General features: G+C 31.0%; 3 protein-coding genes across 8 annotated transcripts; 1 reads left to right on the top strand and 2 right to left on the bottom strand.

The window, feature by feature from the left end:
• Positions 1–46: 46 nt before the first annotated feature.
• On the bottom strand, positions 47–12,829 carry sigmar (Tumor necrosis factor alpha-induced protein 8-like protein sigmar). Of its 6 annotated transcripts, XM_089170426.1 has the most exons (5): positions 12,410–12,827; positions 3,048–3,126; positions 2,530–2,638; positions 1,710–1,984; positions 47–1,280 (listed from the first exon to the last, which is right to left on the bottom strand). In XM_089170426.1, exons 3-5 carry the CDS (start codon positions 2,537–2,539, stop codon positions 927–929), a joined length of 639 nt encoding a protein of 212 aa, XP_089026552.1. In that variant the 5' UTR covers positions 2,540–2,638; positions 3,048–3,126; positions 12,410–12,827; the 3' UTR covers positions 47–926. The 6 variants fall into 6 exon arrangements, with proteins under 6 accessions (XP_089026552.1, XP_015186641.1, XP_015186658.1 ...); XM_015331155.2 differs by lacking the exon at positions 2,530–2,638 and having other exon boundaries at positions 12,410–12,829; XM_015331172.2 differs by lacking the exon at positions 3,048–3,126.
• Positions 12,830–13,223: 394 nt separating this feature from the next.
• betaggt-I (geranylgeranyl transferase type-1 subunit beta) lies at positions 13,224–15,114 on the bottom strand. Its single transcript, XM_015330549.2, has 3 exons — positions 14,210–15,114; positions 13,772–14,132; positions 13,224–13,659 (listed from the first exon to the last, which is right to left on the bottom strand). Exons 1-3 carry the CDS (start codon positions 14,741–14,743, stop codon positions 13,538–13,540), a joined length of 1,017 nt encoding a protein of 338 aa, XP_015186035.1. The 5' UTR covers positions 14,744–15,114; the 3' UTR covers positions 13,224–13,537.
• A 973-nt stretch (positions 15,115–16,087) lies between these two features.
• On the top strand, positions 16,088–26,679 carry Zn72D (Zinc-finger protein 72D). Its single transcript, XM_015330538.2, has 11 exons — positions 16,088–16,382; positions 16,680–16,843; positions 17,077–17,418; positions 17,725–18,291; positions 20,021–20,734; positions 20,829–21,126; positions 21,210–21,397; positions 22,605–22,753; positions 24,306–24,401; positions 24,488–24,608; positions 24,874–26,679. The coding sequence occupies exons 1-11, from the start codon at positions 16,333–16,335 to the stop codon at positions 25,155–25,157; spliced, it is 2,973 nt and encodes a 990-aa protein (XP_015186024.1). The 5' UTR covers positions 16,088–16,332; the 3' UTR covers positions 25,158–26,679.
• Positions 26,680–27,984: the final 1,305 nt, after the last annotated feature.

Here is a 27,984-nt window from a genome sequence, read left to right as displayed (position 1 = left end):
GTAAAGGGTATAACAATAATAATAATAATAAAAAAGGAACAGAAGGTTTCGCGTTTATAAATAATTTATTGACCATTGGTAAAACATTTCGCTATATAGATAATCATCATAAATAACGTGTAAAGAGAGGAGGTGTATACTGTATATAAAATGCGTATTCTTAAAACCGATAATTTTCAGTATAATATACACATTATAATTATCCTTGAAATATATATAAATGTGTTTGTTATTAAATTAAGATATGTGGTGATTATCATTTATAAAATGTCTATCGCGTGGTGAATGTGTTATTCCTTATTTTTCTTTATTTTTTTCTTTTTCTTTTTAATGTGCAGTAATTACGTGCGTCTCCATTACCTTTCAAGGACCGTCAAAAATTCGAACTTTCGCGACAAGTGTAAATTATTATAATATTAATTCATAATAATTCCTAACAATTAGGCGCGCGAATAAATATAATTTGTTTACATAATATACATATATTTCTATATATATCGATATTCTTAATTTAAGCAGAGTATTGAACGATTATTGCAGAAATCAATAGATACGTTCATCGATCGTAAAACTAGAGTAGCGATCACGTATGTATTATGTATACGTGTGCGTGTATACGGAAAATATATCGTTTTTTTTTTATTTTTTCATAAGTTGTTACCTTAAAAAAAAAAAAAAAAAAAGAATCGACTACCGGTGGCGTGCGGTATATTTCATGCGTAAATTTTAAGAAAATATCACTAAAAAAATAATGCACAGGCAGAACAGTTTGCCAAAAAAAAAAACAGGACACTTAAGAAAATATAAGAATCAATCTTCTGTGTGACAAATCTACGTTAAAATTATTGATCCAACCGATCTTTGTGTTCTTGGCATTTTTTTTTTTTTATTTAATATCGATGGTGTACAATGGAATCTACAAAAAGTCAAAGATGTCCAGCATCTAAGGCTTTGTTTATATCACTGACTAGCATGCCAAGGATTGGTCTGTGTTCAGAATCTTGTCTAAAGACCGCGTCTAAAAATTCAGGATTTCTTAGAAAATCGAAAACTTGATCGCACCGATCCTGAGATTTATCTGTTAAATGTGGCTTTATAAGACCCTGTATCGCAGATCTACAACGTTCGAGGGATCGAGTTAAATACGCTTTGTCGAAACTAAACTCGAGTTCGTAGAAGGAGACAACAGCCATTGCTACTGCTCTCAAAGCTGTCCTGATCTCAACAAGTTTTGCATCATCTGCTGGACCGAGTTGTTGATTACGTTGCAACAGTCCAACCTGTGTGTATTAAAAAGAGTGAACGAACGAGATCTACAAATGAAGCCATATTAGATATATTGCATTAATCATTTGCGTTTGAATTAATTAACTCAAGACTGTTGCATACCCTCCTCAACGAGTTTCTTACATTTTGCAATCTGAGAGAAGAACTCTGAACTGAATTGTAAATAAGATATAATTGTCATCTCTCTTTATATAGTCTGCTTAAATATCAACATTTTAAAATTACATTCATTTATTCCAACGCAAATAATTAATTCATTAAAAAATATATTTCATCTTTGTTCTATCAAATTTACTTTCAATTTATATACGAATAATTAATATTATATTAAAATATAAATGTTGTATGTGTAAATACGAGCAAAACAAAAAACGCACAAATAATTGTGGTATCATTTTAAATAGAACGAAAAGTATGTTTACCTTGATGGATAATTTAACAATATTCTTAAGAACTTTCTCTGGTTGTTTTTTATCCAAGTTTGTATTATTCTTCGTAGCTCTTTCCATCAACTTGTAGAGATTGTCTAAGAGTGAAGTGGTCGCGTCATCTATTAAGAGAGATCTTCCAGCATTAGTGGAGACCACTCGTCCTAATAGCTTCTTCTGTGCACGAAGACCCAAGTCTCGAGCACGACTTCCGGTCCCCCCGGCAGGATAAGTTCCACCACCACCAATTGTAGCTGCAGACTGCATCACTATATAATTTATTTTAACTATTATTTAATAACAATTTTATAATTTCAATATACATAGGGTACATTACTTTTTCAACAATGTAACAGGAAATACGTGTTCGTTTATTAGTTCCATAAAGATGTCATTTCAAAATGTCTTACGGTTGAACTTGCAAAAGAAATCAAGTTGAAAGAATAACAATAGGTGGTTAAATGCAACACACCCTTCCGGTTGTACATTAATTTGAAAGTTCTACTTATTATCAAAATAAAATATATTCACTTACTTTCTACTTTGAACTACATACATTTATGTATTTATTTTCTTCTAAAAAAAGGTAATAAAATAAAATTAGAAATGAAGAAAAATTTCATTCAAAATGTCATCAAAGAAATTTAATGAAATGATTATTTTTAATTTATTTTTAAACGTTTATTCTTCCTTTTCTTCTTTTTTTCTTGAGAAATCATTAATTACAAACTGATAGCCTTATATTTATATATTGATTTCTTGCAGGATACATATACCAGATTACAATAAATGCTAGTTGATAAAACGAACTCACCATCAAACATTGGTAAACCGCAGTTTCCTCTTGACGATAACGGGATTGGAAATTAAATAACAAAAAAGGCAGTGGACTGTGAACGTTGGCCAAACTCAGATAAATCTAACTAAAATATAATGTATGAGAAAATAATTAATAACGTGAATGAGAGAGACGTAAAAAAGAAAGAAACAGAACTCGTATATATTAAACGATAACAAAAAAGGGAAATGAATAAGTTCGATCAAAACTTATGATAAAATAAATCATTCAAATGAGAATATACTTATTTGACATGCAATCCAGTAAATTAATAAAAACGAAAAGAACGATGACACAATTCGATCAATCGATCGATCAATACAAATATTGAACAAAAATATTCGTCACATGCAAAAGAAAACCAAAAATAGCAAATAGAAGCAAATAATGAATAAGACAAAGTTAACGTTGAAAATTTGAGACGCAGTATGATGAAGAGAGAGTGTGCGCGTTAAATAGATCTCATCTAATGTATGACGGAAGTAGCTGTATACCTTGATTGCAGTCGGTTACAGCTACGAGATGGTAAAGTAACCAGCTCTGTAATTCCATTACAGCCGTGCCCCACGCCACCTAAAAGACATAGAGCTTTTCTAAGCAATTATGAAGCATGTAATGAGTAAAGTCAATGCTCTGAAAAACCGCGAGGTAATTTATAAAACGATGAAACGCATATAACGAATAAACATATTTATTTATATATACATATATATATGTATATAGTATATCTGTATGTGTGTGTTTATTTCTACATATATTCTACATTACAAAGGAGAAATATACGTGATTACACACATACATGCGTACAAGCTTATCTCCACGTTTGCTGGTTTTAATCGACGGTCAGACTAATCAACTAATCGGCTCGTAGCCTCGAACGATAGTTTAGAAATACTATTCTCCACAGTTTCTCAACTATTGTCATACTTTTATTAGATTTTTATATAGAAATATTTCTTCAATTAATTTTCGATCAATGTATTTAAGAAACTTTATATTTTTAAGTAAAAAATTGTTAAAGAGTAAACATTTTAAAGTCTCGAAAACTTGCAATATGAGATCTAACACGAGTTATATATAGGATATTTTAATCTTATTAAAACAAGAACAAAATTGTTAAAATTTGAACAAGATTTTGTGGTAATATATAACTCGATAAATATTGTTTTATAATAATAATCGTTAATAAAATTAATTGGTACTATTAATAATATTTTCTTTACTATTAGTCATCATATTATTGAAGTAGCTAACTTTTCGTGTAATTTAATTTCAATTAATATTGTCACAAATACAAATATGTTTTCAATTAATCTTTTTATTTTTCCAACGTTAACATATTATTATTATTATTATTATTATTATTATGTTCTCTCTTTCATGTGTTTGCTTTTTCTATTTGCAATTTCTTAAGTGAACAACGATGTACTCTTCTCTAAGAGACAACACTTCTTATATTCCTTCGATAAAATTCGTATTATAGATAACCCCTAGCAAGGATGAACGAGTAGTTGGCATCTTTATCTTTACTATTCGTTACTCTCATCGTAAGAGACAGAGGTGAATGTGACTAGGTATAGAATATAAGATACACGGAGAGGAGCCTTTGGCAGTTGGATCGATTTGTAAGGAGCGTCAAGGCGAACCAGAGACTCTCATTCGACATTTCAAGAAAGACTGACATAACAATCGTGAATCTTTATAATCATAAAAAAAAAAAAAAAAAAATAAAAAACATATAATCACAGATATGACCAACCATAAACATATTTGCATAATAAACAAGCGAGTACATTGATCTAATATAAGATTAGAAATGATTCATGGGGTTTAACGAAAGATTACTTTTAATATTTCTGGTTTTTCTTTTCTAGTATTTTGTAATTTATGATTTTGGTTGTGTTGTTGTTGAAAAAAGTTGGGTCATTTCTTATTCTTGTTTTTTTTTTTTATCTTTTTTTTAATAATATCTTGCAATTATAGTATATATACAATACTTATAATATCTTGGAGAAACCTTCCACGTGCTATATTTTTTTACTTATAGAATAATTTACTCAATGTCTATAGACAAATTGTAAATTAGAATGGAGTTAAGATAAAAAAAAAAAAAAAAAACAAAAAAAAAATATAAAAAGAAAATAGAGAATCCATGAAGTTTCGGAATCTTCCACGATCGATGCTTTTCTCGTGTAAATTAATGAGTCGGCTTTCACGGAATGTGAACACGATTCTATCTTTGTCCCTATCTCTCTATCTATGTATATATATATATATATATATATATATATATATATATATATATATATATATTGTATATCTCTTTCTTTCTCTTCTTAACATTTCGAGTTTGATAGTTATGCGCAAAAGATAGTCTCGCACCGATAACAAGGACTAGACGATCAGGAACACGGATGATGGTGGCCTTTGATCGATCGGCCACCTTTTCTATTTCTTTCTTTTTTCTTTTTTTGTTCTCACATTTTCTCTCCTTATCTTTTTCTTATATCTTCTTCTTTCACGAATCAGCAAAGAAACGCAGATGGTCTTTCGTAGAAACTTGAACAGCATCGTTTACTATTTCTCTTACTACCGCTCCCGTTTTATCCAAGCACTTGTATACTCAGTCACCCATTCAAAGACGTTCTCATTCACTTTCGCAAAATGACAGCGATCGTACGTTTTCTGTCATTCCCTTTCTTTCTCTCTCTCTCTCTTTTATACTCCATTTTACTCTCTTTTTCCTATTCCTTTTTATATAACATTCTCTCATCCAACGAAGTAAAATAATTTTTTCCTTTTTTTTTTTACTAGAACTCCTGTGAACTGACATTTATACTTATAGAATTTTTTTTTCATTTAATTTCCTATCCTTTTTTTTTCTTTTCATTTCATATGATCAACGAGTGTGTGAGAGAGAGAGAAAGAAAGAGGAGAGAGAGAGAGAGAGCACAAGCTAATCCAAGATTACAACTTTTAGTCTACCCTTCCATTCAACGAGAGATTAAATTCTTTTTTTTTTTTTTTTGATATATTTTTTTGTCTACTTTCTCTCTCTCTTTCTATTTCGTAATCCACGATTTCATCTAGCAACTATCTCCGGTTTGAAATTAGGCTAATATCTACTCAATGTCAATCGATATTTGATATTTTTCCTTGAATAGAAATAATCCCTATATTATATTTCTTTTTTTTACAAAAGGAAAATCATTCTCTGTCGTTATCAAATACGCGTTTAAACAAAACAAAACAAAACAAAAAATATCTATATATGTACATATATATTTTTTTGATAAGAATGACACACGACTGGTGCTCAAAGTTTTCTCCTATCGTTCATGAGTTATGACAATGAGTCAGATGTTACAATAAACCCACTTGTATTATTTAACATCCTACGTTATTCTTACTTGCAAATATCTATCGAATATATTTGCATATGTATATATACACATAATACTTTATTTTTTTCCGATGAACTAACTTCGTAATAACGATATTGCATTGTAGAAAACCGATAATACGATTAGAAACATTCACTGTTTTATCTACACATGTATATCGTTATTTTATACATCATGTGTTTGTTTATAACATAAGTATGAATATAAATATATTTGGTTGGCAAGAAAATAATTTCACGGTTATCTTTAATAATATTATATATATATATATATATATATATATATATATATATATATATATATATATATATATATAATTTTATAATAATTTACTTACTACCGAAATAACTTTCTTGCCAATCAAATATGTAATGTGTTGTAGAGTATGTATCAAGTATGCATATGTATGTTTGTATGCACGTTTATGTTTATATTTGATGTATGTATATGTATATGTATTTATGTTGATATTTCACGTGTTTCTAAGTATAGAATATAGGAAATACATTGAGGTTGCTTTAACGCATAGACTAGTTGGAATGTTTTACGTGCTCGTCATTTATTAAATTATTGAGATGTGTGCGTTGCAACGTAGAGAAAGTCCATGGCAAGGTCGATGAGCGAATTATTTGATTTGAAGCCAAGCGTGGAAGTAAGAAGTATTCCACGCGCGAAGGAAAGGAAGAAGACAAGGACGAAGGTTGCGAACGACAGTTATGACAATCATGTCATTTCTAAAATTAAAACTTTTATCCTTTTTTCCCTTATCATTTGCCTGTTTTTTTTCTTTCTTCTTATCTTCTTTTTATTTTTTGTTTATTCTTTTTCTTTTTTTTTTTTTTTCTTAACAAGGACAACACAATCATTATTTACACACGTGTAAACAATAATTTTTACCTATCGAAAGAAAAATTATTTGTCCTCGAAGTTTTTAGTTTCCTCGATAGAAGAATATTATCTAATCTTGAATAAAAGAAAAAAAAATAAATGGAAAATGATATGTATTTATTTTATAAGAACAATTCATTGATATATATATATATATATATCTGGGATATCATTTTATTTTATATTCTTTATTATTCCTAATACTATTTATTTAATCTACATATATATATAATTGTTATAGATATAATAGTTATATAAATTATATAAATTAATATATTTTTTTATTATATTATATTATATATATATATTTATTATATTATATAAATTAATAAAAAATACTTTTTTATTAATATTAATTTATATAAATAGTATAATAATAATTTATATAAACTATACTAAATTATATAAACTATTAACTAAATAAAAATTTATATAAATTAGTATAATACTAAATTTATATATATATATTAAATAAATAGTATTAGGAATAATAAAGAATATAAAATAAAATATCTCACATCAGATGATTTAAATATGATAATTTAAAACACGTGTTAGTATTTTTACGTATAATAAAGAACTGTTTCGAACTCGAGAAGTTTTCGAAACTTTTCGTGGAAGTTATTATCGTAGTCTCGTAAAAATAGAAAAGAAAGAAAGAAAAAAAGAAAGAAAAAAGAAATGAAAAAGGATAATTTCTAACACGTGTACAAAGATTTAACTTATAAAAGAGGACTGTGTTTTCTTCTTCAGTTTCTAAACTTTACTTACATACATGCTATCAAATCTTGTAACAACAACAACAACAACAACGAAAAAAGTAAGAAGATAATTTCTAACACGTGTACAAAAGCTAATTTATAAAAGAGATAGAGAAAGAGATTACTGTTATATTCTCGAGTTTCTAAACTTTTAGAAGAAGCTATTGACAAAAAATGAGATGATAATCTCTAACACGTGTAAGAAGAGAATTTTTTTTTGCGTAAAACTTATAAGAATCCTTTTTTTCTCTAAGCTTCTCGAAGAAACTATGAAATCTTGAACAAACAAACAAAAAATGATAGAATAATTTGTATTATGCTTACGAATTTTATCGATTCTTCGAAAAAGAAAAAAGAAAAAAGAAAAAAGAAAAATAAGAAGAAGAAGAAGAAGAAGAAAATTGATGTATCTTCTATAATATTAGCTTGTGTACACCGAGACCCATTTATAGTCTTATCGTAAAATTGTAGCCCTAAGGTTATAAAAACAAAGAAAATAAAGCAGGTCTTATATGTAAGTAGTTACATCGTTATAAATCGAGAACTAAGAAGAAATATATTACCACGAAGAAAGGACTTTTACACTTTCCCGAACATTATCTTGAACTTAACGACTTCTCAAAGAACTTTCTTGGATTTCAGTCAAAAAAGAAAAGACAAAAAGATTTTATATTGTCAGTAGGGAAGACACTTAAACGTAGAATATCCTAGCTACTCTTTTTGAGAAAACATTTGGATAACAACCATAGTAAAATATTTATATGTGCAATGAAAGAAGAACGTGCTTTTATGAAACGATGCAATTGCAGTTGGTGTTTTACCTAATGTCAACGTCTTCCGTATACTACTGAAGTCAACATTTTTCAATTCAAACAAACAAAAAATAAATATATATTTGAAGTAATCTAAATTGATTTATTTGTCAAAAGAAAAACTTACGAGACTTAAACTATAGAAATTGTCAAAAATAGCACTGCCAGTAATAAAATTTAACATAATTCAATCTGTTAATATATTGAATATCATTTTTTTTTTTATTTAAATCGTTATATTCGATTTTAACAGAAAACAACAAACGACTCCTAACTTTTAACCACTAGTGTATGTATTACAATACCCATAGTATATACATATATATACATACGATCAATTGCATGAAGTAACCGAAAATATCTTGGGAATTTCATTGGATAAGTTCAAAGAGTAAAGAAGCAAGCAACAACCCTTCCTAAGTACACTTTTTCTTTGCTGCCCTCGGTATTATTTCCTTTTCACTCTCCCTAAGATGCAGCTGTTACCAATCGACAGCTGTACAACCGTCACAAACCCCTCCTCGTTAAAGCGAGCATCTTTCTCGAGGATGTCCACCACCTGCCCTATCGAAGTATAGCCTAAATTTTGTCTATGTACTTGGTAATTGTCTATGTAGTTATTTCCATATATATATGCATAATATATTCATTAGATTAATACATATAATAGTAGTATTTTATTCTAATTCTAAAAGCATGAAGTTATATGATTTATATTACATTAATATATATATAATATAATTCTATATATATTATTAGGTTGGCTACTAAGTTATTGCTGATTTTAAAAGGCCACCTATCGACAAAATCCGCAATCATTTATTTGCCAACCCAATAGTTTGGTCAATAAATTCATACGGTTTTTGCTAATTAAATAAATGACCAAAACCGTATATGTAAATTTAATGGTCAAGTTAATATATATTATACTAGCAGAGTAATATAATACAATATATAAATTTAGATAGAAAAGGGACACCAGAAATGTGACGGACGCAAGATTATTAACGTCCATAAAAGGGTCACAAGTTGATACCTTAAATACGACTTTTGAGACATCATTCTCCCCCTTGGAAAAAAAAATATAAAAAGGTATATCCACGTATACACGGTGGCAGTTTTAAGAACACGAGGGTCCATACCTCGTTCTCGAAAAAGATTAAGAGAAAAAGAGAAAGAGAGACACGTGTCGATCTCACTTTCACGAGCTAAACGCGCATACCGATGTTGTAACTTTGAAACCCCCTAGAGAAAGAAATAGAGAGAGAAACAGAGTGAGATAATATAAAAGAAAAAGAGAGGGGATGTATTTTCGTCCCTTTCATATACATATAAGTTTTTTGTACATAGTTACATTTGTATGTATATGTGTATATATACGGAATACGAAGCAACACCGTGTCGTCATCCCTGAAAAGCATTCGTGAATTAAATTTGACGCGCATGCGCATAAATACCATACTTACACACACGCGTAAAACACATATATATCTATATATACATATAAAAAGGAAGGGGGGAAAAATATAAGTGACGGTACCACGTTAATTAGGGCGAATCTTTAGCCGATATATTTATCGTATACCTATCTACGCGTACTACAACAACAACAACAACACAACACCTGTACGTTTGTATATATGCACCACCCCGTTTTATACCTACTCGTGAATTTGCTCGAAAGTTCAACTTCAAACGAACTGTAATTGCAAATCGTATCGAACATTTAATCGTGTAAATTAGGTTGCGTGTTATTTTAAAATCCCACAACAATATATTCGTTTGTATACCTTTCTTTTTCCCTTATTTATTTTCGCGTGCATTTCTGAATTGTTAGATTATTCATCGAGATAACAAAAAAAGAAAAAAGAAACGAGATTGTATAACTTCGTTATCTAAACAAAAAATCTATCGTTTCGAACGAACGATCGTTAATTTTTCAGGAATTTTGTATAAATAGACGAGTTGTGTGCTCTCGAATATAACGTGCAAAATGCAAAAAGAAGAAAATTAGTTGGAAAGAAAGAGAAAAAGAGGAGTAGAGTTGGAAGAGGAAGAAAAAAGTAAGAAAGAAGAAATGAAAGAGGGAAAGAGAGAAAGAGAGAAAGAAAAGGCCGCTTGCGCGGTCAATGTTGTTACGAAGCTGTAATCACTTTGCAATGCGCATGCGCGCGGATGCAACAGAAACCGGAGCGAGAGTAAGAACGGATGAAAAAACTGGAACGCTCCTTTTTTTCTTCTTCCTTTCCTTTTCTTCACTATCTATCTACCTATCTATCTATCTACTATCTATCTACCTCTTTTTTCTTTCTTTTGATCTTTCTTCGTTTCATTCGTTTTTTTTTATCATCGTAATTATACGCGTATAATGCCAAAGCACACGCCAACAACAGTCTCATTCATTGCACGGTTTACTCATTTAATTAAACGATACTTTACATTAACGGACCTATTCTTGAAATAAAAATTATCTTCATTGATCTGTATAATAAAATATCTCGATTCGTTGCCGTATTTACTTTTTAATATTATTAAATTTATAAAAATTACGAACATGAGCAATGGTACATTGCTACATTTGAACAAACTTCGCGGTATACGCGTATACACGTTTTGGCGGGAAAAGTAATTGTTTCAAAAATTTTAACGAGAATTGTGTTCTTTTTTTTTCTGTCTTCTTGTTTCCTAGAATCGATTAAAACATTCTATTCGATTTATTTCGTCGACGTTGCTATATATGGAAGGAACATTTAAAGTCGATCGTTTGCGTTTTAATTTGAAATAGTAATGCAATTGAAAAACTATTCATCGTAGTTTGTAACAACACTCGAAACCGTTAAGTCGTTCCCATATGTGCGTGACACTGACTAAATAGATAATTAACCGGGACATTCTGGCTTCTAGCTAAGCTATTTTATTTTTCTATGCCACAGATGGAATTTCCTCCTCTTATTTTTCCTCTTGCAAAATATTACGAATTACGATGACAAACTCACGTTATTTTCCACGTGCAATCGATCTATCTGCGACTTGTGTAATTTTTTTATTGCAGGCAACAACTCACAAATGGTGTTTTTACATTTTATCAACACGCTATTTTCTTATCTTTTAGATCAATGATATTTATTTTTTATTTCTTTAATTTCGAATAATTAAGATCTAAAATCGATCGTCATGGAAAGTTTTCTTTTTTTTTTTTTCTTTTCTTAATAGCAGTAATTTGTTAGAAAAGAAAGAGGCCAATGAGAATTTAAATACTAATTGTTTTTAGTTAGATAGTTATTTAGTGTATTCTAGGAAAATAGAAAAGATAAAAGCGTAGTTTTAGGTTAATTAGCGGAATCAACGAAGCTTATTGTACGGCTCGTTCTTAAAGCGAAGTACTTTGTAAATTGAAATATACGATGAATTTGTTAAGTACGCTGAATCATTGAAGCAATCATTAATATTCTCAACTACTTCGATTTTTACAATCACGATAAAGCTTTCTGCTTAGGAACATAAGTAATGAACCGTTATGAATACCAAAGTTGTTCTCGTAAAAAGTAGTAGCTTCAGAGTTGAACTCGTGTGTATGTGTACGCGTATTCGCGATCAACACAATATTCTAAAACAAGTTTATTCATCGAATATAATACCGTATAGTAGTTTATAACTAACTGGGAAAGTGGATCTTTCTAACAATGAATGAATGGAAAAAAGGGAAACGGAGAGTGTGACTCGGACCGAACAATAACCGATGAACAACGTACGGGATGATGAGTCAACGAGTGAATCAACGAAATAGTAATAATAATAATATTAAAAAATAAATAAAGTAAACGTTCGCTATTTGAATAGTCGTAAAGTTCATTGAACGAAGAATCGATTTAACTTCGTTTTAATATTTCGATCGTTCGAGACTATATCTTCGATCAATTAAAGTCGGAATAGGAAGGATTAAGGAATGATTGGGTAGGCGAGTCAATTTAAATCTATCGCGCGCACTAACCTCTGATGATGTTTTGGACCGCAGTCGCGACCCACACCGACGACGGTTAAAAAATTCTTCTGTAGAGACGCAACAACGTCTCCTTCGTCGTCGGAAGAAAAAAAAGGCCGCTTTAATAACGTTTCTTTCTCTTTCTATTTTTCTTTCTTTTTGTTTCTCTTCTATTTATCGTTCTTCTATTATATATTCAACTTCCGTTTTATTGTATATCTCGTAGATCGTATCAAATATCTCACGATTATAAAGATCGCGAACGTGCCACAAATAAAAGAACCGAGGCCACTAAAACTTTCGTGAAATAGTAGAGAAAACGCGTGTATTCTTGATCGTCCTAATACACGAGCGGATCACACCACTCGCGCGAACGAACGTCGTCTGTTGTGCTTCGCGAACCTACCCTCGTTACCATGGGGAACTGTCGCCGTGCGAAATGGTAGGGGATAGAGGAACGAACGAATATTTCGTTTCGGATATTCTCGGCTATCTTCGGATTTCCCATACCTACTTCCTATCGCGCCACAGTAGATGGCAGAGTTAACCATTTTTACCGCTGACGTCATATAGATCGAAGATTATCTAATACGCTATTCTGATTGATGATTGGTTCTTTTTAAAGTGAATATTGATAAATTCGATTAATCGAAAATTGATGATTCACGATTATTTTTCGTTACGAAAGATTTAAAATAATGATAAATTGGGCAATGCGTAAAAAATTTTTTCGTTTAAAGTGTCGTTAGAGTCATCAAACACTATTATTATAAAATTTATAATTTAATGATTATACAAAAAATAAAATAATCTAATTCTTACATAATCTATAATGTACGTAAATAAAATTCGTTTATTGTTATATATATTTTCTAAACCATCTTTTGCATTCGTTAATATAGTATTTAAGAATGTTTCCTTTTTTTTTCATTGTTTCAAATAAAATATTAACAAAGTATAATGTGTTTCTGATTAGTATAGACAGTAATTGACTATTTTTAGAATAATGTTTCTTCAGCGTACATAACACACAGCGGACACTATATATTTCAATAATCAAATTTAAATATACCATTCGAAATATTCTTATCTGTGCGCTTGATATGATTACGAACAGTTCTTTCGTTTATATTATCATCACTGTAGTTGCCATGTTTCATGAATTTTTTGTAAATGTCTATAAGCTCGTTCAGAAATATTAAGAGCTGCATTTATTGAACTAAGACCAGGCTCTCCTAATAGGCTCAAACCACATAATCCTACGAAAACAAAAACAATTATATAAATAAGCTGATATAAGTATCGATACTTATATCATACTTATATATCTGTATTATTTTTAAATTTTCTAGTAACGAATAGATAACGTACCTAGATATGTATGTAAAGGATCTGAAGTACAATTATCAAACTTTGCAAATCCACCTACTAATGTATCTTGTGTTTTTAATAGGAATGCTTTATTTTCATCAGGATCTGACAATGATCCAACATCAAGAAGTTGTAATGTTGCACCAATCCAAAAACTATAACAAGTATCAGATGGTTTTCCAGGTCTACCATGAAAACCACCATCTTGTCTCATTAGGCACCAGCGCCTTAATCTATTTAAATGTTCCACGGTCAATACATTATGGAGTTCATTCATAAGAAATAAACTTGCTATTGCACAAAAGGTCGATCCTCCGTGAGACTCAAGTCCAGGACCCTGGCCAATTGCTCCATCGTATGACTGTAATCATTATTAAATCCAAAAATAATACAATTGATTTAATTTACAATCAAACAAATAGATAAATGTCAACTTACAATGCTCCTTAAAATATAATCGATGGCACTTGATTTATTTACACCTGACCAATCATCCAAAATGGCAGAAACGCAACAAGCACAATAAAGAAATCTCATGTCGCTTTCATATCCCATTACAATAGCTTTAAAGGATCCATCAGGGTTTTGACAGGCACGTACTCCTTCGATAATAGATTTTTTATCCACTCTATCTAATTTATCTCCAAGAATTACAAGAGTAACTAATCCTGTATAAGTTGTTGCTAAATGACCGCATTGATACTTAGAGGCCTCTTTTGGTATTGTTGTAGATGCTTGAAAGCCAGAGCGTGATCCCGCTCCTGAAATTTGAAGTCTATAAATCCAGTCAATGACATCTGCTTTCATATCATCTCCAATATCATCCAAAGAATTTAATACGTCTAATCCAGATATAGCAAAAAATGCTATCACCGATCTACTGGAATCTAATTCTGCCAATCTACTTGGCATAATTTGTAATAATCTTTGGAAGTATTTAGCATGTTTCTTTTTTGCTAGTTCGGGTAACATGATTTTTTGTAAATTATATTCCTTATGTATCAAACAAAAATCATATCTCTTCTTTCTTTCTCTTTCTCTGTCTCTCTCTGTCTCTTTCAATTAAATTTGATATATCAAAAAATGTATCCTTTGAACTCGTTGTGCGGACGTATATACATAATATTATTAAATAACATTTAATTTTTTATCTTCATATTTTGCTTGTCAGCAATCCTTACATTTTTTCGATCTATAGATTGTCGACATCTTTATATGCAACCACATTTTTTAATAGTAGAGAAATAAATTCCAGTAAAAGTACTTGGTTTATAATTAAAGACTGTCGATTATCCGATGGAACACATCACCATACATCGTTCTACAATGTCAGCATGCTAATATTTGGGTGCTTTTCAAGTATAACATGAAGACACAGCCATAAGGTATTCGAATTTTCAAAATCTTCATATGAACCATCACGATTGGTCCTTTCTCTTATAGCCTAATAAAATTCATTCTATTGGAGAATTTTTCAAATGACTTAGTTTTATATTGTATTCGCTTTTTTCATTGGTCACAAAAAATTTAGACTTTCATTTGACTTTACTTCGAATTGTATATTTAATTTTGAACTATTAATAATTCTGAATAGTAATATTTAAATTGTACAAGAAACAAAATAATTATAACAACGTATTACACTTATATCGAAATTTTTCGGTGAATTTATTATATTATATAAATACATATAAATTAATAGAAGGTAAATTAACATTTAATTTAAAGCATTTATTTTTTGCAAAAAATTTTTATAAAAAAAAAAGAAAATGAAAGATCTGAAAAAAAATTCATCACGTGCTGCAACCTAATGATTAAACTCTTTGTTTAACTTAATGCATGTTGTTGGAAAAAAAATACGGTCAACGTTTCATGAATCATAGGTTATGTAAAGCATGTTCGAGTTTCATAAATAGAAGTCTATTTTTATAAATAATGGCGTTTAACATATAGGACTGATCGATTGGTTATACATATTAGAAGAAAGAAAGGAAAGACGGAAGGTAGGTTTATAAAAATAATTGAATAGATTTCACGGATTGTTATGTTAAGAGGTAGATAGCGCTTCAGAGTTTTATTCGAAGAGAGAAGAAATAAAATAAATGAGAAGATAGAGGGCGTGGGACAGAATCGTTGAACGCACGCGTCACCGGCATCAAATGGTTCCTTCGTACGTACGCCGGACACTCGCCGCAACAAGAACCAGACGCGATAATTTCTCAAACTACATGCGAGATTAGCGAGCGGAGCAATCGAGAGAAAATGAGTAAGTTATTTTTCGATTAAACCGTATATACCTTGCCGCTTCGGGAATATTTTATCGCGTTAGTCGTTCGGTTAGTACGCTAGCACGTTGATTTGCGCGGAGTTAGTACATCGAAGAAAGGCGCAGGGTTAACGGGAGAACGACCACTGAGGGCGCGTCGTTCTCACTATCGTATCGCCCGGCTCCAACGGAATAACCAATCGGAGCCGCGGCAGCGCCGCCATTCTATCGAGTTCGTGGCACGCCCTACAACTTCCTTCATTGTCCTTCTTTCCGGGATTCTCTGCGAGGAAGGATGGCTCAGAACAATTATTTTGGGTTTACTCACGGCGGAACGCAATATGGGTACGAATTCGATTGCCTAACATAATTATTAAGTAGCTAGCGTTAAGTTTAGACAAAAATTAACGTGGGTAACAACATTGGCGGGAATAATAAACGTTTATTAATTTCGGTGCACGCGATAGCACAGCCGGCTTTGGCCGCCATTTCTTAGCTAACGACTAAGAGCGTCCATCGAGCGTCTTTCCCGGGAACGACTACGATCGAGGTCTTTTTTCGTTTACCTCGTTATTCTATCTTCGCGAATTTATAATTTTTATGTGGTTATGATACTTATTTCATTTATTTTATTGTAAACAGAGCAACCAGCGCTGCTGCTTACCAAACCGGCCAAGCGGGGTACGCAGTAACACCAGCGGCAACCGCCGCTACATATACTCAACGCCCGACTGCAGCAGCAGCTACTGGCTACGAAACTTATCAAGCAGCTGCAGCTGCAGCAGCTTCAGGAACTACTTACGCAGGTCAGTTCATAAATATTATTTTATATGATTACCTAACTACCTAGTTTAGCAATTTCTTCTTACACAATGGTCATCCATAACCACGTTGCTTTATGCCTTATATTTTGTTTATAAATTGTTGCCCTCATGGCAAAATATACCAAACTTGCATAGCAATCAATTTGTTATTATCGGTGACTACTCTATTCATATTAATTTCTATTTCTAATTTTCGATATACTTGTTTTATTTAGCTGCAAATCCTGGAACTGTAGCTCAAACATACGATTACGGTTACGGTAGAGCTGCCCCTGCAGCTGCTTACGACGCCACTAAAACTTATTATCAGCAACCTGCTGCAGCAGCTGCTACTTATACAACTACTGAAACACACTATCAAGCAGCTAAGCCTGCCTACAGTACATCAAGTGCCTATACAGGCGCTGCGAGACAAGCTACTACTACAGGACAAGCCAAAACTTATCAAGCATCGAGTACAGCTTATCAACAATCTAATCCCACACAAAGTGCTACATACTCTTCAGGATACACTGCTCCTGCTACTCCAGCAGCTACACCATCCACAGCGACAAATAGTAAGTTTTCTTTTTTTGTCTATCTTTTCCTATCTATCTTTTTTTTCTACTCCTGTAATAATTCTATTACTAAATTTTCAAGTTTTCTGTTGACTGTTTACTAACTGTAAAATAAGCATTAATAATATGAAATTAATTCTCTTTAAATTAAAATGGTAGCATAGAAATAGAATTACAAATGCTTTAGAATTTTACGAAATGGTTCGATAGTTTGAAATTGTATCAGGAAAAAAAAGAGATGATACCTGTTATCAATGCGAAAGTTGACTCCTCTATAGTTTGAGGCATCAATTTCATTTCCCTTAGAAACTGCAAGTACAACGTATTCCGGCTACGACGCAGCGCTTTACAGCGCTGCGACTATGTATGTAGCCCAACAGAGTGCAAACAGCAATTCGACTAACCAGAAGACTGGAGGTTGGCAAAGCTACGGACAAAAGGGGTTCAGAACTGGAGGGGGAGGAATGAAGGCAATGCGGCCAAAGCAGCCTCCCAAGCCTCAGCAACTTCACTATTGTGATGTCTGTAAAATTAGCTGTGCTGGACCTCAAACTTATCGTGAACACTTGGAAGGTCAAAAGCACAAGAAGAAGGAAGCTTCCTTAAAAGTTCCACAACAGCCTCCACCACGTGGTGCTGGAAATAGTCTACGTTGTGAACTATGCGATGTCACTTGTACGGGTAATGATGCATATGCTGCTCATATCAGAGGTGCCAAACATCAGAAGGTAGTGAAGTTGCATACAAAGCTTGGGAAACCAATACCAAGTGCCGATCCTACCGTTTTGAATCCAAAACCTACTGCAGCAGCTAAAACAACAGGAACTAAGAAGCCCACTGTGACAGCCACTCCTAAAATTAATTTTGTTGCCTGTAAGTTTGTTTTAGATCATATTATTTTTAATTTGAATAATCTTTAAGGGAGTTATTTTCATTGATCGGGTAATCCAATTTTTTGGGAGAATTTTTTTTTCTCGGAAAATAAAGAAGATACAAAATTTGAATTGGGCTATCATATTTATTGACCTTTAAAGTAAGAAAATATTAAATATAATAATAGAGCATTTGTCAAAATTTAAAAATGGTTAAAATGGCGTTTATTTGAAGGTCATGTTACCAAATGTATGTAAATTGACCAAATTCCTTATATTTATTTTAATCAAATGTTCAAAATTGTTTTATTTTTTTAGGAAATAGGAAGTATTTGTTGATTTTTGTTTTAATAGGTCAAATGATGAAGAAGTTAATTACAAATGAAACAAGTTCCTATTAGAAATTAATCAGTCGATCTTTTTTTTTTTAAGTTACCAAGGATGCCAGCTCATAAACATGAATTTTGAAAAAAAAACGCATTAAAGTTTTGATAGAATGTGAAAGGCCGACACAATATTTCCATTCTTTCATTTACATTTTTCAAACGGCCAATATTCTCATCATCCCTCTTTCAAATTAACGAGAAGGTTTCATTTTCTATTCTGATTCTCATTGCTTCATCTTCTGTAAAGTCGACATAAATTCTTCAACGAAAATGCACGGAGTTTTAAATACGTTGCAATTTCAACAGTTTTATTACCACAATATAATGTGTTGTTTAGTTCAAATAATCAGGTTTTGGTTATTTCGAGTGTTGAATCCGAGACGTATCTCCAAAATATTGTTTCTGCAATTAAATTTTCATTTTATCACATTAATCTTATCACAATTTAAGTTTTTTTTATGTCACTTACATAGACTTTCTAATCATATGGATCAAAGTAATGCGGTAGATTTCCACTCGAGGAACTATAGTAATTTATCCATCCAAATATCTTTCATTTTGTCAACCAGTTCAGAATTTATTTATCTGCATAATCGATCCATGATATTATGTTCCAATTCTTAATCACTTCCCTTGTTAATTTCTCAACATGTTTTCCACCTTCTCAATCTGATGTCCCTCTTTTTTCCACATGGCAACAACTCTGCTGTCACATATTGATCACAAATTCTTATCTCATTGTCCCGTTCAAGTAATTTCATTTTAAATGCACTTGCAACAAATCTGTTGTAAAGTGAAACGATTTTCAGTAAAATATTGACCGTTTTTCGTCTGACTTGTACCCGTGAAATTCCACTTTGTGACTTTTCCAAGCCTACATTTACTAAGAAAAAATCGATAGTTATTCGCCAAGAGGTTCGAACGGAACTGAGTTTCTTTGTTCCTGTAGGAAACTCAGATATAGATGGAGTCCTAATACTTCTGCTTGTATTCCCCTTATCAAAGATAGGGTGGGGGTGTTATTTATACAAAAGGGAAGCCTTAGATTCGGCCTCTTACATAGCCGCCATGATGTCATTTTTCGTACGGCGCATGCACACTCAAACATCATTTCTACCATTTCTTTTTCTTTTCTTCGATGCTTAGATAATTCTATTAAGAAAATCAATTAAAGAAAATTAACATGACAGTAGAAAACATTTTTTTTTATTTACATTGATCAATGAGAATACTTCCTTAATCGAATTATGATATTAACTTTGAAATATTTCAGTACAATTTTGTGTTTGATTGAAAACAAGGAGTTTCAATCATAAATCACGTAATCTTAATTTTTAATTACAGCTGGCAACTTAGGTACTGTTAATCAAAATCAAACGACTGAAATAAAAACAGAAGAAACAGTTGCAGAAGAGACTGTAGAAGAAACAGCAGTAGATGAAAAAGATATACAACCAGTTGGTCAGGAATATATAGAAGAGAATAAGTCTGAAGATGGAAAAATCATAAGCTTTAATTGCAAACTTTGCGAATGTCGCTTTAACGATCCTAATGCCAAAGATATGCACATGAAGGGAAGACGTCATCGATTTGCTTATAAAAAAAAGGTTAATCCTGATCTTGTTGTTGATATGAAGCCAAGTCTTAAACAAAGAAAAATGTTAGAAGAAAAATTACGTCGACAACAAATGCGAGATGAATTTATACGACGTAGAGAAGAAATTAATCAATTAGGTCCAATGGGACCAATAATAGACGAGGAAATGATGTATTGGGAAGAACGACGTAGATATGAAGAAGAATGCGAATATTATGAGTGGTATAGACGATATGGACGTGCACCGGGTGCACCTCCTATTCCAAGACCCTTTCCAGGACCACCACCGATGTTGATGTTCCCTGGTCCACAAAGGCGACCCGACTCGTCAGATGATAAACACGTATTAGCTCATCATTCGACTATATATCCTAAGGAGCAAGAACTGCTGGCAGTTCAGAAAATTGTTTCGCATACTGAGAAGGCTTTGAAATTTGTGTCAGACGCATTAGCAGAAGCTGGTAAGATTTATTCTGACTTTGAATCTAATTTACTTGTTTATCATTAACGTCAATTTTTATGATTTTTAATGACATTGATTATCATATATTACAGGTAAGAAAACAGTAACTCCTGCTACTACTACAACCGCTACTCCTACGACACCGACGGCTGCCAATACACAAATCATTGCACCAGATTCTATAAAGAAAGAGGAAGGAGACAAAAAGAAGGTAGCACAACCACAGAAAGAAGATGGCAGCGATGGCAATCTATTCTCATTCCAAAAGGAAAAAGAAGATTCGAGAATATTGCGAGGTGTCATGCGTGTTGGAAATTTAGCTAAGGGACTCTTATTATCTGGCGACAATCACGTATGTCTTGTAGTATTGTGTGCTGAGAAACCTACAAGGTATGTGATATAAATAAATCATTTTTAACAATTTAATTATTTTGAAAATTTGATAGTTGAGATTTTAATCATTTTTCTTTTAGGACATTATTGAACAAGGTTGCTGAAATTTTACCAGCCCAATTAAAAATCGTATCATCAGAAGATACTTACAACGTTGGAAAACATCCAGAATCTGCTGCCCTTACTGTTTCCGGAGGATCAGTAACAGTCAGTGTAACGCTAACCAGTCCTCTTATGCGTGAAACACCTAAAACAGTGGCAACAGCAGGTGATTTAATTGTTTTATATTTTCATTATGGCCAAGAAAAGGATAGGTCGAAAGGATTTAGTCGAATATCTTATATAATATAAAGAATAATTAATTTTTTATATGATACCACTTCTTAATCGTGCGTGTACACTTATATATATTTCGTTTGTTCTTTTCGTGGCCTTGGAAGAATTTTTATAATTTTCTTAAGCACACCAGGAGAATGCAGGGTGGCAGCCACAAGGACACTTCAACGGTTGCCAGTGTACATATACGTTACTAGCATATAATATATAAAGTTTATTTCTTATTTATCAACACAGCTGCGTTTAGTGTGTCCACGACCGAGATTTATGGCTTTAACTTATACATAACACTTATGAATGTGAATGTAGATGAATTATATATATATATATTTGCATATTATATATTTGTATATATAATACGTGATAATTAAGTAGGTAATATGAATTTATTAACGGAAAAGAGAGAGCGTAAACTTGATACGATTTTAATACGTTTACTTTAATTTATTTCATTTACACTGTTAGCAATAGTTACAAAACTTGACCGACGATAGTTAAGCTAGAGTCTCCAGTATAATAAAGACAGAGTATTAATGGACATTGTTTTAAATGAATACGTGGACACGCTTCTGACATGAGGAAACAACGCTGAGGCAATCTTAAAACTATGGACTTTTTGATCATGCAATAACCATGAAAAAACCCTCTCTGTCATCGAATGCTGTACGCATGTAATGCAATGTGCGGTTTACTTCCTATCCCAACCGATCATTCTATACGGTGGTATTACCTTTTAGTAAAAGATCGATACTAGGAGATGGTACTACCAAATTAAATAGAATCATCGGTCGTTCTTTTAATTAACAGATCATTATTAATATAATCTGAAAAAGAACGTATGTGATTTGGGGTGACACGTGCCGTTGCAATGTACTACATTCGATCAGGCTTATTTTTGTTTTGATGGCATTTTGTAATAGATGCAACCTGTCAAATAGATATAAAAAAAAGAAATAGAAAAATAATAAATTACAGAAAAACAAAAAGAAATAAATAAAAAAGAAAAGCAAATTTACTTAAGTTATAGACACATAATAATAATAATAATAATAATAGAGGGAAAATCCCAAACTTCTGGGCATGATCAAACACTCTAAGTGTTGTCTAAGCGTGTTGTGCTTTCTTTGTTGGAATCCCAGATAATGCTGGACAGCAGCAACAGGGAGCTGCTCAACCACAAACTACGCCCGCGACGCCAGCTGCGACGAAACCAGATCCACCAGATGTACTACCCAAGGCTAAGTGTTTGGAGGCTTTAGCTGCACTCAGGCATGCCAAGTGGTTTCAGGTTTGAATAAAATAACATCTCAGTTCAAAAGATCTCAAATTGTCGGGTGCCATTTTATGGGCCCTTTTTTCACGCCGATTGTTTTCTCTTATTTTTATCCGAATTAAAAAAAAAAAAAAAACGCGAGACGCGTGCAAGTTCTCCTCTCTCTCTCTGTCCGCAAAACAATACAAGAAAGATTTAAAAAAGAAAAAAAAAGAAAGAAAAAAAAAAAGCAAGGAACAACAGGAACGAAAAAGTTAAAAGAGCAGTCTTAGAACTTCCAGCCTTGTGACAATTTTATTTTTATCATTACCTTCTCGTTATATTATTATACTAACGCGATTCCGTCTGAAACGTCTATTATTCATATTCGATATTTTTTTCAAAATATTTATCCGGTATTAAATGGACTTTGTTCACTGATACGATTTTTAGTCTCTGTATATATTTTTATATCTGTATACATATATATATATATTTGTATATTTATATATCTAAACGATTTATTCCAAATGAAAAATACAATAATAGAAGGATATCACATGTACCAGTGGCATAGTTCGTTTTCTTACAATTTATATACGTAGATAGATGTTGTATATAATTCTATAACAATAGATATTTATTTTTTTTCTTAAGGGAACTAACCGAATGTGAAATTGGATGATTTCGGGCAAGGAATCTCAAGCAACATGTAAATGTCTAACGTTTTTTATCATTAACATTTACATTTGCTTTGCTTTTATTCGTCGATATCCAGAATAATAGGAAACTATCTTATAGTACATCATTTCTCTCTTTCTCTTTCTCTCTTTCTCTGTTTCTCAAGGTACCATTTCTCATAAGAGAAGAGACAGTTTTGTTTATTTTGTTTATAATACTCTACTTTGAATTGCTTTTTGCGATAAGCTTGTTCATTATTCTGGATCAATTTGAATGCGCTGTAGCCTAGACTGAGTCTGTTCTAGGTCTGTCTTAGATAAAAGAAATTCAATTTGCTTATTATCATCTAAAAATATAAATATATATAATAAGGAAAAAATATAAATTTATGTCATTTTGTTCAATCAATTTAAAAAAAAAAAAAAAAATACCGCGTTGATAATATTGTTACACAGTTTTAATCATTAAAGAGACAGACAAGCACAAACACACAGTGGTGTCATAACTATACCGGGTGTTTTTTGCGAATAATTCATTATTGATTTAATTTTCGATTTATATACATATTTATATATATATATATATTTAGATTAAATCAAATTAAACTCAAGTTTTTCTTATCTCTTTCTATTCCGACATTGAATTAATTTTTTTTCATATTTATGGTAGGCACTTATATGATCCAGGAATAAATATTTGTTAATATAAACACCCGGTAATATTGATATGGGCTAATATTTAGGAGTCATAGGCACGAGGCTGGAAGGATAGCTAAAGCCCACACAAAGCAAATATAAAAAGCTAGTTTAGGGTTATATCGTCACTTCTATCTCTCTTTGAAGACTCACAAGTGATATTGACTCTTATACTTAATTACAATTTTTCATTTGATAATCCTATTCAACAGGCTAGAGCAACTTCACTGCAGAGCTGCGTAATGGTCATTCGCATAATGCGCGATCTTTGTAATCGTGTACCTACGTGGGGACCTTTGAATCCATGGGTTAGTAACTTTTTAATATATAGTTATTATCATTATTATTATTATTATTATTATTTACGTATATATGTAATAATATTATATTATAGGCACTAGAATTATTGACTGAAAAAGTAATCAGCACAGCCGGAGGACCTCTTAGTCCAGGTGAAGCTTTACGAAGACTTTTGGAATGTGTTGCTGGAGGAATACTATTACCAGCTGGTCCAGGTAATTAAATCTCTCTAGCAAAGATTATTTTTATTATAAGTTTAACCAAATAATATATATGATGATACTGATGACGAGACATAGCGTTATTATAATACTAATTACTGATCTTGTAGTCGAGTCTTTCGATTACTTGTTTTGGTGTTTAGTAAAATATAATAATGCAGAGATGAATTGGCAATCTGATAAATAAATTTAACCAAAGTAATATAATATTAAATTGATTTGATAAGTAATATAATAAATTATTTATCTTCAATTTCAGGATTATCTGATCCATGTGAGAAAGAACCAGTCGATGCAATAGGTAATATGTCATTTCAACAAAGAGAAGACATAACAGCTTCAGCTCAACATGCACTAAGATTAGTTGCATTTCGTCAAATTCATAAGGTTCTTGGTATGGAACAATTACCACCACCAAAATATAAGGGTAGATTTGCGAGAAAGCGAAGACGGGATAATAGCAATGGAGAAGGAACTGACAGTGAAGCTTCTAAAAAGGACAAAAAAGCTGAGGAGATCAAAATGGAGACTGACTCCAAGTAGATCTTCTAAAAGAACACATTCGCATTATGAATTTACCCATAACTTATATAATGTAAGAGAACTTTCCCTCGTGTCAATTGCTTGTTTAAAAAAGATATATCTATGAATTAGAATGAGACATTAACATAAATAAAAAATGAAACTTGTAACTCTTGCTAGAACAACTTTACAACAAAATAATAATAATGATGATGATGATGATAGTTACAGGTAAACATATTTTGACATAACATAAGATATATAACTTATATATTAATTGTTTATAATTAATATGTAATTTTTAATTTGAACAAAACTTAATTGTTTTTTTATGGAATCTTATTAATTCAATATTCAAACATTGTAATTAGTATTTTATTGTATTTTAAGATGTATCTATTTTGAAATATGGGTTAATAATTCTTTTTCTTGATGTCTCTAGTATTCATTATAGGTTTTGTTTTTTTTTTCTTCTTTCCGTAGTTATATTTTAAGGTTTTTATTGTGAATTTAATAATCAGCTATTATCCTCAAATTCATTCAACGAGATTGACATTTATATTAACGTGCAAAATGTGAGACCATGACCTTCTTATATGTCAAAGAAAAGTATGAAGATGCATGCATCTTCAATGAAACATCTCCGTGATTATATTAGGATTATTATTATTATTATTGTTAATCTTTCCCAAACAGGCAATTGGTACGATTAGCGTCAATAATAGGTTTTGTCGAAGGAAATGATGGATGCATTAGTTTTGAATACATATTTAGCTATGTTTCAAAGTTAAATAGTGTAACGATGCAAAAAATTTGGAAATTAATGTGAAAAGCAAAAAATGAAATTAAGTGAAAAGCAACGATGATGAAGATTGGGTGATAATGATGAAGATGATGATAATAATGATGAAGATGATAATGATAATCATAATGATGATGATGATGATAATGATGATAATGATGAGGTTGATGTTGATGTTGATGATGATGATAATAATAATGATGATGATGATGATAATGATGATGATGATGAGATGATGATGATGATAATGACGACGATGGTGGACATTTTTAAGTTTGATGAAGGCTAATTGTAGGTCTAGGATATGCAAAGATTTTGTGTGTATGTTGTGTGTGTAGTCATACATAAGTGCAAAGCAATTCGGCTGCACTGAATTCACTTATTAGCAACAGCATACGACTATTCCACGTAAATTGACTTAAGCAGAAGATTCCAAGAATGTACATTTTATTTACACAAGTCGACTGACGCTTAAAATAGATTAAAATCTGGTAAATTGATAAACTGATGATACCACGAAGCTAATTCTAACGCGTTGTAGAAATAAAAGAATTTCAATTACGAGTTTTCGTAGTTCTATTCTAAATCTTTTCGTACCGGTTATTAAATTATGAAAGAAAAACAAAATTAATTGCCTTTTTACAAATAATATTCCATATTTTTTTTCGTTTCATTGTGTGTATGGATCTTCTGTTGTACTTTGAAGTCATCATTGAATAAATCGACATGCATGATAACAAACATGTAAATTTTCCTTCTTCACTTCTCCACATACCTATGTACCATGTTTTATGAAATAGTTTTTTCATAATATATATATATATATAAATATGTATATTTTTTTTGATAACTGACAAATTTTTTTCTAATGCATTACTATTGCACATTTGTATACAATAATTCATAATTGAACTAGTAAGAAGAGGCCACACACACAATAGCACAGCAGAAACATATGAATTATAAAACGATTGAAAAATTAACAGCTGCATATAAATGGAAAAGTTGAAATTATAATTAACAATCTGGTTATTTGACACAAGATGGGATTTCAATTAAAAGTAATAAATATTATCTTTAGATGATGTTAACAATTAGCAAAATATAATATGAAATGGTCAAAGAGTAAGCAAAAATATTTCTCTTGTGCATAAAATTTCAAAGATCATTTAAAAGAAGTTATCTTGAAATTTTTATTTAAATGAAGTAAGAGTAATTGTCAATTAAATAAGATTTTTAATGTACTTTCTTAAGTTTATTTAACAAATTTAATTAAGTATATATATATATATACATATATATATATATATATATATATATATGTTTCAAAACTGTACCAAGATGAACATGGCACTATCATTTCCTATTTTACAGTATTAAAATCTTAAACTTATTTGTAAATAACCAGTGTCTTAGTTTTTCATCGTTTATTTCGCTAATGTATTATCATTCATTGATATCATTTGTTGATGATAATGAATATATTTCCCTTTTCCTCTATTACATCTGCATGAGGACAAAATATTTCAAAATGGAAATAATTCGAATATTTGAACACGCGACTTTTTATAATTCTCATAGTTATCACGATTATTCATTTTTATATACTTGTGTTTATTTGTACTTAATTCTTAAGTATCCGGATAAAAATGTACAGCATTTAGTTCAAGAAATTCTTGAAGTATATGGTATATAGATATATTAGATTGACGAAAAAGAAATCCATTATTTTCAGACAAAAATAATGCATTTCTTTTTGTCCAATCTAATATATATTTAATGTATATCTTTCTTTCTCTCTCATATTTCTACGTTTCAAATAATTTTTTTGTTCATAGATAGTTACATTATAATATTATAAATACTCTTATTAAATTTGTGATTTATTTTAATTTTATTTTAATATTAATACGTAACGTATTGATAACAACAGTGAGACCAAAAGTATTTGTCTAATTACATAAGTATATAAATCATTTTGTTTGTTTAGTTATTCTTGGTAAACAAAAACAGTATAATTAGTGACTTTGTAATGACTTTCATAAA

Source organism: Polistes dominula, unplaced genomic scaffold (genome assembly GCF_049000335.1).
Source record: "Polistes dominula isolate Pdom_NZ unplaced genomic scaffold, Pdom_raw_medaka contig_15, whole genome shotgun sequence".
Taxonomy (NCBI): domain Eukaryota; kingdom Metazoa; phylum Arthropoda; class Insecta; order Hymenoptera; family Vespidae; genus Polistes; species Polistes dominula.
The sequence above is the reverse complement of the archived record's forward strand: the minus strand, read 5'-3'. Positions and strand labels throughout refer to the sequence as shown.